This window comes from Hemicordylus capensis, chromosome 2 (genome assembly GCF_027244095.1).
Source record: "Hemicordylus capensis ecotype Gifberg chromosome 2, rHemCap1.1.pri, whole genome shotgun sequence".
Classification (NCBI taxonomy): domain Eukaryota; kingdom Metazoa; phylum Chordata; class Lepidosauria; order Squamata; family Cordylidae; genus Hemicordylus; species Hemicordylus capensis.
In genome coordinates this window covers 415,526,140-415,541,503 of record NC_069658.1, presented here as the reverse complement: position 1 = coordinate 415,541,503, position 15,364 = coordinate 415,526,140, and the positions used below count along the sequence as shown (strand labels likewise).

Genomic DNA, 15,364 nt, shown 5'->3' with positions numbered 1-15,364 from the left:
AATGCTCTCAGCCCAATATTGGTTTATATCTAGGCAGGGATGACTGCAGCACAGATAAAGGCAGCCATTATTAGCGAGAGCCATTCCAAGTCACCCTCCCTTAATTATTCTGCCACCCAGACAGCATTTGGCCGGCACCTTTTTTCTCATGCATCAGGGGTTGAATTCCAAGTTGCAGTCATAGCAACAGGCACCCAGCCACGTAGTCCTCTGTTGGTTTGTCTATATTGTGCACAGCCGGATTAGACCAAGAGCTTGGAGGGACAGGACAAAACACCCATCTCAGAGAGCAGGAACAGGAGAGCTCGAGCCTTTCAAGTATAATCTACAGCACACACTTTTTATGATGCCCTTACAGCAGTATTTTTAAAAATATATGATTGTGGCAGCTTATGCAAAAGGCAAAGAACTGCACAGGTTGCTCTGGAAACTCATATTTTGAGCTTCATTACTTTATCATTTGGAATTCATGGGCAATGAGCAGAGACTTTCCAGCTCTATTAATATGCAACTTTTGTAGTTTTCCAGCTCACTGGTTTCCATCACATAGACTTTGGCATCGAACCAAGTTGTTCCAATAGTCCTTTTTGATATAGCTATGCCTCCTTGTTGCCCTACAAGTATTTAGCTCACCTTGCCAGAGCAACTAAAGTGTAGAGACAGTGCATAGTTGTGAGTTAACAAGGTTTTCCCCTCTTCATTTAAGTCAAAATGCTAGACAAGCATTAGTCATGGCTTTTCTATAAGCAACAGCCTAAGGGCAATATCTTTCAATCACGCAAGCACATTAAGGATACAGGTACTACCTTATAGGAAGTTGAGATGAAAAGTGATGGCCCTATGTTCCATAGAGACTTCCAGGAATGTGCATTTTCCAGAATATTTCTGCAGGAAAGTTCCTCATCTGCATAAGAACTTATTTATCTTCCTATGCAAGCTTTCCCAACACCCTAAATAGATTTGGCATGTTATTTGCACCAATGTGAAGCAGGAAGGTGCAAGCATTAGCACCAAGGATCAATGATCTGCAGATGAAAATCCAACTCCCTGGAGTGCTGGCAAAGCACCCACTATATGTGCCAACTATGTAGCTCCCCATCTGCTCCCTCAAGGGCTCCACAGCAGCCTTCAAGTATGAGTTACTAAAATTCGGGACCAGAGCAATTTCTTCCTTCCGTTGTCAGGAGCAGCTCAGACTTTCTCTCTGAAAAACCCCTCCGTCTGCAGATTTGGTCATATGAGCAGCTTGTCTTGTCCATCACCTTCTCCACTCACTTCTAGTCCATCCAAGTGTACAAAAGGTATAAATGGCCATCATGAGCCTCACCATCTCATGCTAGGAGACCAATCACTAGTATAATATCACCCCCATTTGCCCTCCCAAGATATGGGATCTCCCTCCCTGTTTAGTTATATGGGCCATTGTAACCAAGGCCAAGGAACTCTCTCATGCCTGTAGTACAAAGACATTGCTTGTGGTTCCTAGAAGCCACAGAAAGTTTAGGCAATTATGTCTGTGGGGCTTGCTGCACCAGGAATGTTTCACCCAAGTAATTCTTGACTATTCAGAGGCTAGATATTAAGGCAGCATAAGCAACTGCTAGATTCTCTTTCTACAAGGCAATCTTACAAGAGTTTGTGTGATGTGTTTTTATTCCATTGTGTTTTCTTTTGGGAATCTTAGCATACCCATAAGCCATTGGAAAGAAGCCTGAAAGTAGTACCCAACTCCAAAGCCCTTGGGAAGTGAATCAGGCACCCAAATAAGCAGAGATCCCCTCTTCTGCCACAGAATTGCTGAAGTGCTGCAAATTTCTAGGTCACTGCTCTTGCATGCTTCATTGGATTGCAAATGCTCATGAGCCATTCAAACTTTGCCAAGTTTCCTGCCTAGCTAGTCCCATTCAGTCATCCAGCAAGCATGTTCCCAGCTGACACCAGGCCATAGCAGGTACCAGGCCTGCAGGTCCTTTCACAGAGCTCAATAGGACAGGGCAGAGTTTGTTCTGTACCAAAGAAAGAAACAAGACTGCTTTTAACTGAAGAGCACTTTTAATGAGCATTGACACAATGGACAGTAACAGGGATCAAGAAAGAGACTGGAGGAGGAAAAAGCAGAAACACAAACCAATACAGAGTTAGTATTCTTCGCCCTCATCCTCCCCATCAGCACTGTCTGCCCCAACCTCTTCATAATCCTTCTCTAGGGCAGCCATGTCCTCCCGAGCCTCCGAGAACTCCCCTTCCTCCATCCCCTCCCCAACGTACCAGTGGACAAAGGCACGCTTGGCATACATCAGGTCAAACTTGTGGTCCAGGCGGGCCCAGGCCTCAGCAATGGCTGTGGTGTTGCTCAGCATGCAGACAGCACGCTGCACTTTGGCCAGGTCACCCCCGGGGACCACGGTGGGGGGCTGGTAATTGATGCCAACCTTGAAACCAGTAGGGCACCAGTCCACAAACTGGATGCTACGTTTGGTCTTGATGGTGGCAATAGCAGCATTGACATCTTTGGGAACAACATCGCCTCGGTACAACAGGCAACAGGCCATATATTTACCGTGGCGAGGGTCACATTTCACCATCTGGTTGGCTGGCTCAAAGCAAGCATTGGTGATCTCTGCTACAGTCAGCTGTTCATGGTAAGCTTTCTCAGCAGAGATGACGGGGGCATAGGTAGCCAGTGGGAAGTGGATACGGGGATAGGGCACCAGATTGGTCTGGAATTCTGTCAGGTCTACATTCAGGGCACCGTCAAATCGCAGGGAGGCTGTGATGGAGGACACAATCTGGCTGATAAGGCGGTTGAGGTTGGTATATGTGGGGCGCTCAATGTCGAGATTCCTGCGGCAGATGTCATAGATGGCTTCATTGTCCACCATGAAGGAGCAGTCTGTGTGCTCTAGGGTGGTGTGGGTGGTCAGGATGGCATTGTAGGGCTCAACGACAGCCGTGGAGACTTGTGGAGCTGGATAGATTGAGAACTCCAGCTTGGACTTCTTGCCATAGTCGACAGACAAGCGCTCCATCAGCAAGGAAGTAAAACCAGAGCCGGTGCCACCCCCAAAGCTGTGGAAGACCAGGAAGCCCTGGAGACCCGTGCACTGGTCCGCCTGTGGGAAGAGCAGTAGATTCTCTAACCAAATCACCACATAGTTCATACAACTTATTGTATTTTCCAGTAGTTAACAGGCAAGGCACCCCTCAAGTGACAGCAAGTGCTCTAAGCCACATGACATAGCCACATGACCTATATAAAATCTCAGGGCAGTTTACAATTTCATCATCAGGAGCTGATGAAAATATTTCTATAACCAGGGTGCAAAACCACAAATGTTGACATAAGCACAGTAAGCTTATTTTTTTGCTTGTTTAGCAGCACCCCTCAAGTGCATGGAAACAGTTAAGAAAACCATTTATGCACACATACCATATGTTATCATCCGCATTTTTATAATCTAGCTATACAAGTAGGCGAGACTGTAAGCCATCCAGTAGTTGATGGTTTCAGATTTGATTGCCAATCCATTTATGCTAGTTCTAATTTTGCCACATTTAAATTAGCCAACTTACACCATCATCTCAGATCCTAGTTAAGTCATACCTGTATTGCAAGATGCCTTTGATTCAGCATCTGCTGGAATTTAGAAAAACCTATTCTCATTAAAATCAGAGCTCCATCTAAGATGTTGTTTATCCTAAATAAGGCCTTACAATTTATAGTGCATTGTAGGTGGAGGCACATTATGTGCATGTTCTATTATATATCAGAAGTGGAGACCTAGGGAAGAAATGCCAGCGATACCAAGTAGTAATCAACACTGGCTCCAGTGGGGTTTAAAAAAGGTATTAATACCTACTTGAGCTATTGCAGTCAGTGCCATCTATTATATTAATTCTCATAGACGTGCCTCTGTGGGGATGCGTCCCGGCAACCCAGCGGATTGGCTGGGTGGTGGAGGTGCCGGATTGGCTGGGCAGCAGTTGGCCGCATAAGGAAGTGGCCGCTTGGGGAGGGGAGGGAAGGGAAGGAAGGAAAGCAGGCAAGTGGAGAGGAGAACTGAACTGACTGGGGCAGAAGGGAGAGGGGGAAGCTGAGGGGAGAGAAAGCGGTGGAGCCTGGCTGGGCAGAGACAAATGGCTGGCTGCTTCGGAAGATGCTCTAGAGGGAGGGCTGTGCAGGAAGGAGCCGGCTGAATGCTTGGCTGCCCAACACCAGGGACTGGAGGAAGGAGGATGCAGCCAAGGCCAGCAGGGAAAACACAAGCAGGCTAAAAAGCGGAAGCAGGGAGGGGAAAGCACGAATGAGAGAGAAAAAATGAGAGAGAAAGAGGGGGAAACGGAGGAGGGAGCAAGCTGGGGCAGAAGGCTTGGGGGGGAAGGGAATGGGGCAGAGGGCTTGGGGGGAGGGGAGTAGGGCAGAAGGTGGGGGGAGTGCGGGATCAGCTAGTTAGGACTATAAAACCCCAATCTAATGGCCAAATTCAGACAGGAAACCCCTTGTTTAACACTTTAACCATAGAGGACCAGGGCAAATACCACTTATCCCTTGGATTAGCCAGCATCATCTTAATGAAATGGTTTATATTCTGGCCAATTCTAGCATGAACATCACCAGCCAATAAAATATCCACATCTGGCAACATTTTCAAGTCATACTTGCCTCTCATGAGTCCTGAAGCATTTAGAAATAAGCTGCATTAGATGCACTTAAGTCAATGCCGACTGCTTCAGTTAATGGAAGCAGTTCCTTTTTCGTTACAACTAGATTCAAATTGGCTGAGCTTGTCAGGGAAGTTGGCCAGCTGAAAAAGGTCAGCTCTGTTCTCCATGTTAATTTTGATTACACTTCAGAGGATGTTGTACATCCTTGAACATTTCATTTTATTAGGAAAGCATGACACAGCAACCCACATTTCCACTCACATCATCAAGTATTCCATGACCCTCTGGAGAGAGGAGTCAGCCTCACAGACCCCTACCTGCCTTCCACAGCTCCAAGTTAAGAGCAGGGGTTGCCATAATTCCTGTATTTACACAGGACTTCTGTGTTTCAGAAGGCTCCAGAGCAATCCCGACAAGACACACCCTCCTCTCCAAGGCCATACTTGGAGTGGTGGGAGGAAAGCAGGGAGTTGTGTTCAACCCCAGCTGGAGAGACACAGCATTAGGGACAGTACAATTCTATGCTTGCCTACTTGGAAGAAAACCCCACCAAGTTCAACAGAGTAACTCAGCATTACTCTGAAGTGCTGAGAGAAGTGCACCCACCCACGGTAATAAGCCCCATTGAACATGAGAACTAAGAGGAGCGGGGTCCTGGCTGTCACTAGTTTCGACTGTTATGAAGCAAGTGATTTTCTCCTTTTACATTACTTGTCATCTCCAGGCAGGCGCTACAGGATGGTTTGCTGGCAGGCTAGCTTTTAGAGGGAGAGCCTCTCTTGTAACCTAGGTTGTGCTGACATGGAAAAAGAGTCAACCCCACTGACTCAAGCCTCCTAGTAATCTTCCCTGTGGGTTGCTGATGTGCTATATTGATGTGCCAGAAAAGTTTAGTTACTAGTCATGTATTCATGAATACAGGCAAGAGTAGATAAATTGCATTAGTCTTGCTGGTTGAACACTTACTAGCAAAGTTGCTGGTTAACAACCCATAATGGTTGGTTGCCATTTCCTCAATGGATGCAGATAGATGGGGAACCCATCTGAATGACACCTTTTCCTGTCATCAAGCTCTGATGGATCTTGCGCGCGCGTGCGCACACACACGCACACACACACACACACAGCGCCGAGGGAAGGGGGATGTGCATGGGAATGAATAGCCGTTTTGGGAGAGAAGTACAGAGAAAGCTGAAGGACAGCTCAAGTCACTTGGAGCGTTTAAGAACTGTTAGTCTATCTGCTGCCTCATAGGAGTGCCTGCTTATGTGCTTGTGTAACTAAAGCAGGCCTGCTCAACTTCGGCCCTCCTGCAGATGTTGGCCTACAACTCCCATAATCCCTGGCCATTGGCTACTGTGGTTGGTGACTATGGGAGCTGTAGTCCAAAAACAGCTGGGGGCCTAAGTTGAGCAGGCCTGAGCTAAAGCAACGTTGCAGATCCACCACAGGTCTCTAGGGCACTCATTAGACACCAAATCTAGTAGTGCTGCCCCAGGAACCTTACCGCTTGCCCGTAGTTCAGCGGTAGAGCATCCAGTTTGCGTGCCAAAGGTCCTAGGTCCACTCCAGAGAAGTCTGGGAGAGAGACTCCTGTCTGAAACCTTGGGAGGGCCCCTGCCAGTCAGTGTAGACCAAGGTTCCCAACCTGTGGTACTCCAGATGTTGCTGAACTACAACTCTTATCACCCCCCAGCCACAATTTCCTATGGCTGGGGATGATGGGAGTTCAGCAACATCTGGAGCCCCACAGGCTGGGAACCCCATGGTGGAAACAATACTGGGCTTGATGGACCAGGGGTCTGACAGCTTTCCAATTTCCTTCTAAGAAGGTTATAGCTGCGTTATTAAAAATCAAACTTTTTTAGTTTGTTCACTGCCTGGAGGTCATAGGACAAAGAGTGATCCATCGACATTAATAAATATTAGGGGAAGAATATGCAACCTGGGCATCAGGAATAAAACTTTCTACTATGGCAGGGCTGGCCAATCCAAGTGTCTCCAGCTGTGGACTACACTCTGATCATCCCCAGCTGCAATAACTTGGTACTATAGCAATTTCCTCTACAGGAATAGAGCCTCCCTACAAGGGTCTTGTACAGCTTTGTTTCCCTCATGTTTTAAGAGCTAAGGGCTTCTCCCTTTTCCAGCATATCACTCACCAGCTTCCTGATCCTATCAAGGACCAAGTCAATGATCTCTTTGCCAATCGTGTAGTGGCCCCTGGCATAGTTGTTGGCAGCATCTTCCTTGCCAGTGATGAGCTGCTCGGGATGGAAGAGTTGGCGGTAAGTTCCAGTGCGCACTTCATCTGGGAAGAAAGAAGAAAAATGTTAGACACCAAGGTTTCAGGCAGAAATCTTTGCCAGCACTGTTACTGGCAACCTTAGCAGATGCCAGGGACCTTCTGCAAAGGAATGTGAAGCATTTGCTCTACCACCAACCTATAACCCCATCTCCACCATATAGCTTATAAGATGCCTGGACAATTTAGCCTGTATGCTCACCAATCACAGTTGGCTCCAAGTCTATGAACACAGCTCTGGGGACGTGCTTGCCAGCTCCCGTCTCACTGAAGAATGTGTTGAAGGAGTCGTCTCCGCCCCCAATCGTCTTGTCACTGGGCATCTGCCCATCCGGCTGGATACCATGTTCCAGGCAGTAGAGCTCCCAGCAGGCATTGCCAATCTGGACACCGGCCTGGCCAACGTGGATGGAGATGCACTCACGCTAGAGATGAAGAAAGCAAAGCCATTGAGAAACATATTTAGTAAGGCCTGCTATTAGGACCAGACTACATGTAGTGTATACCAGACACCAGCTTGACCAATGTGGCTAGGGATGCACTCACTATAAAAAGGAAGGAGATACATCCTTTTTTCTTGGAGCAAGAAGCCATTAATACCAGTATGGTTTTAGCAGATTAACACAGATAATTGGTCAACACTCAGGGCCGATAGGACAATAAGCAACCCATTTTCATTCAAGGTGGAGCATTAGTTGTTGTGGCACCTACTCCAATATAAATACGCAGGATTAAAGGACATATCTATGCCAAAGGCTTTACCGTAGCCTCAGAGATAAAATATGGTCCGGTAGTTTGCACTCTGGTTCAAGCCAACCAGCTACTTAGCCATTCATTTGCTGGGTGGCCTTGGGCCAATCATGTCAACCTCCGTTCTTCTCCCAGCTTCTGTTTTATTACACCATTAGAATTGCCAAGAGAGATAAGGTTTCTTCTATTCATGCCCATGCTATGTAGCAGGAATTGCAAATATTCTGGTGGCAAGTATTCCCTGTAAGCTGTATGACTCTCCCTTTTAGATCTAGAAATGCATGGAGCTTTATGTAGTTACTCTGAAAAGGAGAAATATGCACAACACAAGCCAGATGGCAAGCATAATTGCTCTTTCCAGGTCTTTTAGTGTGTATCATGATCAAGGTGCTGCTCTTAGGGAGTTATGTTCCAGGAAAAAAGTACAAACACATCACTGCTCTAATTTAAATATTGCCAACAATAGAGTAAATAGATTTCCTGCTACATTTTGAAGTGGACAGTGCCCAATAGGGGAAAAGGGGATTTGAGAAGGCCTACCCCAATGTCTTCAAGAGAAGAGCTTCAATAAGTGGGTGCCTTCCACATCCAACTCCCCTGGAGTACCAATTCATTTTCAAACAGAGTTTACAGAAATAAAAAAGTTGCCCCACCCCCACCCCAAGACCACCATTTTTGGGTCTAATCTTGCAGTTGGGTAACCCTAGCCAAGCTCATTCAGCTCTGCTTTAATGCTAAACTTAAAGGGCTTGTGTTTGCTGTTTAAGCCAGCTAGCTCCCAGTATCTGACTCACAGGATAAGATGTTAAACATAAGGCAATAATTTGAAGGGACAAGGTCAGCCACCAGTAACCCTCTCTAAAGAATTTGTCAAGGACCAACACATCTTTATTACCATTGTAATTGCACAACTGGCCTTAATACTTTTTTTAAGAGTGTAACTAGGTCCAGAATAGCTCTTTAGACTCCCATAAATCTACATGCAGCTAAGAAAGCCAAACACGGTCTATCCCAGAAGTTGAGGGGAGGGGGGTGCAGCTTTGAGACCAGTGAATTGTTTAAGGGAAGTTCCTCTAGCACATAGCATGATTTGTTGAATGCAAGAATTTAAGACTGTACCAAGTCTATGCTACATGACTGCCCACTTAGTCCCCAGTATGTACAGGCCTGTTCAGATGGGCATTAGACTGCCACCCCTTGTACATGCATAAAGCTCCAGCCAAATTTGCAGCAAATGTAGAGGGGTGATTTGGATTAGCACCCTCTCACACACAATTAAAGGATGTACTGAGAGTCAGTGCATAACAGCCCTGCTGGATCAGCCCAAGGCCTAACTGGTCCAGCATCCCGTTTCCCCACAGTGGCCCACCAGATACCCACAGACAAGATGCAAGGGCACACCCTCTCTCCTGCTGCTGCTCCCCGGCAACTTTTATTTAGAGGCACTTTGCCTCCGAGGCTGGAGGTGGCCTACAGCCACCAGACTAATAGCCATTGATAGAGCTATCCTCCATGAATTTGTCTAAGCCCCTTTTAAAGCCATCCAAACTAGTGGCCATCACCACTTCCTATGACAGAGAATTCCATAGAATAAATTAATTATGTGTGAAAAAGTACTCCCTTTTGTTGGTCCTAGATTTCCTGGACTTCAGTTTCATGGGATGACCCCTGGTTCTAACTCCAAAAGGATAGTGTCATTAGTAGGTCATTCCTTGATTGACATAGGGGTGGGCATGGTTGCAACAGGGCTCAAGCCTTGTAAGAGGGGCAGCTAGCTAACCTTCATCTGAACTGGCCCTATATCAGCCTAACTTCAGCAAAGTGGAACCATCCTTTGAATTAAAGGCAGGATTGGGCTGTACAGCTGTCTTGCACAATGGCAGCATCTGGGGAGATTTGAATATGTAAACGTATTCAAATTGCTTCAAAGAATTAGCAGGGGGAGAGTAACTGGCCCTCTCCACCCCCAGCACAGTACTTCCAGTGACTGTTGCTGGTGTGTGTCTTATGTTTATTTTTAGAATGTGAGCCCTTTGGGGACAGGGAGCCATCTTATTTGTTTGTTATTTCTCTTTGTAAACTGCCCTGAGCCATTATTGGAAGGGCGGTATAGAAATTGAATTATTATTATTATTAAGCTCCTTGTCTGTAAATTAGGAAGCTGAAGCATGGTCTTAATACCCTGGCAAGTCATACTGCTAACATATCAGTGATTTTGCATAGAGAAACTAGTCACCATGAAATAAACACATTCTGAAGGGACTGTAGGCATTGTATCTACTAGGTCAGTATCTCTCTTCATGTGAAGACCAGCTGTTTGTAAGCATTACATATACAGAATTGCTGTGTTGTCTACCATTCAGCACCACAAACTCATCTATCTATATAAAGACGCACACTTTATGCTCTAGGCAGGCAGTGAGCAGAGCAAGAGATCAACTAACATCTGACCCTGTTAGTACATTGCAAATTCGGGTAGCCCTTTGTCCCCTCATTGGAAATAAGGCTCAATGAAAGCTTGGCCAAGGGAATTTGGCAATCTGTGACACACCTATCCACCTGGTTGCTTGATAAAGCAGAAATCCCATGTAGCATTAGTTGTATCTCAGTTACTCATTCCTGTTCAATGCTAGAAGCCCTTGCGTGTGACTCAGCCAAGGGCCTGCAACACCAACTACACAGCAAAGGAGCTGACAGTAAACCACGCCACATTATGGTCCTTAGTATGCATCTCAGCATACGACTAAATAGCTGAAGCCTATTTATTTATTTGATTTATACACCGCCCTTCCAAACATGGCTCATGGTGGTTTACATTAAGTTAAAAAATTTAAAAAAAATTTAAAAAACACAGTTAAAAGCAAATTACGATTAAAACTAGATAACATTAAAACTAAATATCATAAAGAGGCAGGCTAAAGAGATGGGCCTTCATGGTTTGTGGTGCTGAATGGTAGACAACAGCAATTCTGTATATGTAATGCTTCCAAATAGCTGGTCTTCACATGAAGAGATGCTTCACTGTGTTATCCTATTGCTCATGTCTTCGGCCAGAGCAGCTGGCCAAAAGGAGTGCTGTGGGCGGGGCCAGCTTGCAAGTGCAGTGCCTTTGTCTCCTTCTGACCACCAGCAGCACAGCACTCCTTTTGGCAAGCTGCTCTGCACTCACGGAGTATTCCCAGATGCTATAACCCAGGCCAAAGACATCAGTAACAGGATATCACTGTGCAAAACCTTTAGTCATGGTTTAGCGGAGGAGAAGCTGTGGGCCGCCTGGCAGGTCATGAGCAAGCAAAGAGGAGTGCTGGAAAAAACAATAAGCTTCAGACTGGGAAACAGACCTAGACAAAGGCCAAGCGTCAATAAATGACGGCAACACACCACACATGGGCCCAGAAAGCAGGAATCTAGGCAAAGCAGATGCCCAAATGAAAGGGACTGAGGCACTTTGGAGTTGGAAGTCTCCTAAAGGAAACAAGTGGCTATATGCCATTAGCAGAGAATGGAGCTTTGAAAGCTGCAACTCCTGAGCGGCCAAGGAGGAGATGTATTTGCATACCATTTATCCTCAGACATGCAGGCCTCTGGTATATAGGACCAATTTCTGTAATTACAGGGTTGTTTAGCCAGCATGCTTTTAACCCTTCCTGCAATTCTTTCGTTCACAGTTGCCTACACAAGCCACGGAGCCACAGTTAAAATAACTGTTGCAAATTTGGTAGTTTGTTAATGTGTTATAATGCAATGGGGTAGGACAGGGTGGAGAGAAGATAAGCAGCTGAACAGGCTCAGGAGAAAGTATAACCCATATGCCCCGAATGGCTACAGTCAAATTACAGGCTCTGTGCTCCAAGAATTCCTCAGGAGAGAAGCTTGAAGGATTAGAAGGGTGCTGGAGTTCAAAGTCAGGCTTCCTACACCGAGAGTGGCAGATTCCTCAGGAGTATCCATCCACATATATTAAGTGAATAGCTGCTTGTTTTCAAGCCAGTCATTTCAGAAACCTAACAGGATCAGGCTTGTTTTAAACCAGTTGCACACAGCAAGAGAAGTGCTCACTAATAACTATTCAGAAAAGGAGGTTACCCTCTAGCCTCACCCACATAAAACAGATTAAATGATTCATGTGAAGCAGGCTATTGAGTGCTACTAGCCTTCTCACTGCACAGAGGCAGGGGGTAGGGAAGAGATATTAAGTTAACAGCTAGCAAGCACGGCAGAGTGCTTCAGCTTCTAAAACCCAGTCACACAAAATGGCTTAAGAAATTCCAAGATTCATCACATTAGCGTGAAGCCCTAGAAGTTGAGTTGGATGTGCACTATAAGTGTTCATAATAGCAGGGCTATTTCTCACATCATGCAGAAGCACCCTGAAGGCCCACCTCAGTCACTCCTCCACAACTAAGACAGGTTCCAGCTGTTCACTGGAGGTGGTCACCACACAGAAATTTTTATTCCAAATATCCCTTGCATCTGCTTCTAGACACCTGGAGTGGAAGCACTGTGACAGAGAACCAGTCACAGCATCCAACCCACAAACCAAGCAATTGTAGCTGCACCAGTTTAGACAACACTTTATATTTTAAAGCAGGGCTGCACAACTCCAGCCCTCCAGTTGTTGGGACTACAACTCTCATCATCCCTATTGGCCACTGGATGATGGGAGTTGTAGTCCAACAGCCAGAGGGCCAAAGTTGTGCAGCCTTGTTTAAATGCCCACCATTGGAGATCTTAGAAGATCAAAGATGCCTGACAACATTTTGGTTTTATCTTAGTCTAACAATCCAAGGACCTGTTTTACCATTTATGCAGTACTTGGGGGGTGGGAACACCCCCCCCTTCCCTTAAAATGAAGAACATAACCATCAAACCCAAGTCATCAAGTCCTCCTGATTTCAAGCTCTGCGCCTCTCCATGCAAGGAACCCAGCATGAGGATTCTACCATTAAGGTTAAGCTGTTGAGAAGTCTCAAGCTTTTCAGCCGTCTTCCATTTCTGAGGAACTTAAAGACGACTGAAGCAGCTACGCTGTGGTAGCTCTGCAGCCTTTAGTTGAGCGCTACACAAACATGTACTTAGAAGTCAGTCTTGCTCATCGGTAGCTGCCATTATGCAATGCCCTATAAAGCCCCTTATTGTCTCTCTTTGCCAAGAGCGAAGCCACGCGCTCGCTCAAGTCCAAACGGGGCCACTTTCGCTTTAAAGATGCCCCGCAACGCCAGCAAATTACGGCGTTGGAGGAGGCCTTTTCAGAAGTATATAATCTAAGCCGTTTAGGCGAGCCGTTTTGCAACAGGGCTTATTAGAGGCAGCAAGAAGAGAGGGCTTGCAGGAGGGGAGGGGAGCAGAGGAGAGCGCTTCCTTCGCCAGGAGATAACGCCCGGCAGGGAGGAGGCGGCGGCCTGCCGAAGGAGCCCACAGAGGCGCTCGTTATCATCTCTTGGATCGGCCATTCTCTTTCGAGGCCGCTCTTTCAAACACTCCCTCTCCCCCGAGAAGTGACTCAGCAGGTAGTCACAGAGGCGGGAGAGGGAACGGGCCAGAAAGATGATGCGATGAGGCTGCTATGCGGCGTCTAAGGTCACATCCTGCTGTTCAAGGTTGCAAGAGGGAGGAGGTTCCTCTGCCGGGTAGCCGTTTACCGATGCCCCAAAGGACGAGCTGAAATCCTTCTCACAAGCTTTAAGGCTACAGGTCCATTTTCTAGGAAGGGCAAGCCCAAGTCAAGGTCAGTGTATAGGGAAGAGTCCCCGCGGCTTTAGCACGGGTTTGCCAGCGTTATAATGCCTAGCCCTACCCAAGATACACCCTAGGGCAGGGCTGCCCAAGTCCCATCATCTCCAGCCACAGGGATATCAGGGATGATAGGCGTTGTCGTCGCCCAACCTTCAGGAGGGCCGAAGCCGTGCAGCCCTGCTGTAGGGCCCGCTTCTGAAATGCTCTCAGCGAGCCCTGGGTAACTGCTGGGGAGAGGCACCAATGCCCCCATTCCCCTCCTTCGAGGACCCATTCAGCCATGAGATTTGCTGGGTGACTCTGGGCCAGTCAGTTCTCTCCCAGCCTAGCCTACTCCACAGGGTTGTTGTGAAGAGAAACTTATGTAGTACACCGCTCTGGGCTCCTTGGACGAAGAGCGGGATATAAAGTGTAATAAATAGATAGATACATCCGTACCTATTACCGCCATCCGGAACCGTTCGCAGGTTACATTTTAAGCCTGCACAGGTTAAGTGTACACGTAGGACTCAATATACAACACAAATAGGCGTATTTCGAAAGGCGTAGTAGGCGCCGACTTGGATTCAGTTGCGATTAGTGCCCTGTGCTCTTTACCACTCCCCTCCCCACAATGAGCGAAGCATCATCTTGTGCCAGGCTTCCCAACACGTGCATGCGCAGCTAGAAGGCACGTGGGCTCTGATCAACTAGAGGTTATCGTGGGGTGCGCCCACTCTTTTCCACACTGGAGTCCACCCTCTAAAGTTTTCTAGAGAAGCGCCGGGGGCGCTAGCCTGCCGGAGCAAAGAATCGGATCTGATGAGAGAAAACCTTCAATACGAGAGATACGCAGAAGCAGCTAAGGAAAAGATAGCCGGGGAGAGAAGGGAGGAGTTCCTTTCAGCATACCCACCATCCTAGAGGACTTCAACCCCCATGATTTTCTTATTACACGCATGATTATTTCCTGTTCCTCCTAGACGCAACTTTGCGCCTCGTTAAGCCTTTAGAGCACTTTTTATTAATCTTGCGCAGCCTCCCTCCCCACTTTCCAAGTCACAGATCCCACCTCATTTATTCCAAACGCCTGTTCGAAATGGCATCCTGGAAGCCTTCCTCTCACTTACCATGTTCTCGGCGAGCAGGAGCGGGAAAGTACACACAAAAGAAAAGCTGCCCCACTAATCGACCCGTTTAGGGAGCCAACAGTGAGCACGAACTTCCTTCTCGCTGTCCCGGACACTGGGTGGGGCCTTTTATAGGGATTGGGGCGTGGCGTGGAGAGTAGGCGGTGAGGAGGGAGGCGGGTTAAAAAAAACAAAAAACCTTGGTTCCCCCCCCGCTTCCTCACCCGGCCTCCAATAGGCGGGTTCAAATTTTCCTAAATGACGACCGCTGTGTAGAACGCGGGGCTGTGGTATCGCGGGGCTGAGAAAGTGGCGGCTGGAGATGGAGAATGGAGATCCGGACCGGGGGGCGGGGAAGAGGAAGAGGAGGAGAAGGTGGAGGAGTGACTGGATGGGGGAGCCGGCAAATCAGCGTTGGCTAGTACGGAGGTGGCGGGGCGAGATGGGAAGGGAGTCGCCAGTTGCTCTGATCCTTGTTGCAGAATGCCATTGCTACACATTCCAGAGTATTAGTTGGCTACAGCAAAACGCACACACACACGCCTTATGACCCCTTAAAGAAATACAGACGATTATTGTACTGAAGAAAGGTCTGCTTGTGCTACCATATGACTTTACAGTCATATTCCTATTTGGATAGGATATTATAGCCCTATTCAGACATTCTGTTGTACCTACCTTCAGATGTCTGTACACTCATACATGTTTTTGTGTGAATGGTTATACCTGCGTTCATTTTGAAAGTTAACCTGGACACAAGACTCCTGAAATGCAGGATGCAGGTAGAAAGTGTACAGCT

The 15,364-nt window shown here is 47.2% G+C and overlaps 1 protein-coding gene across 1 annotated transcript; it reads right to left on the bottom strand.

The window, feature by feature from the left end:
- Positions 1-2,033: 2,033 nt before the first annotated feature.
- LOC128345274 (tubulin alpha-1C chain) lies at positions 2,034-14,841 on the bottom strand. Its single transcript, XM_053297018.1, has 4 exons — positions 14,566-14,841; positions 7,173-7,395; positions 6,828-6,976; positions 2,034-3,113 (listed from the first exon to the last, which is right to left on the bottom strand). Exons 1-4 carry the CDS (start codon positions 14,566-14,568, stop codon positions 2,139-2,141), a joined length of 1,350 nt encoding a protein of 449 aa, XP_053152993.1. The 5' UTR covers positions 14,569-14,841; the 3' UTR covers positions 2,034-2,138.
- Between the last annotated feature and the right edge of the window lie 523 nt (positions 14,842-15,364).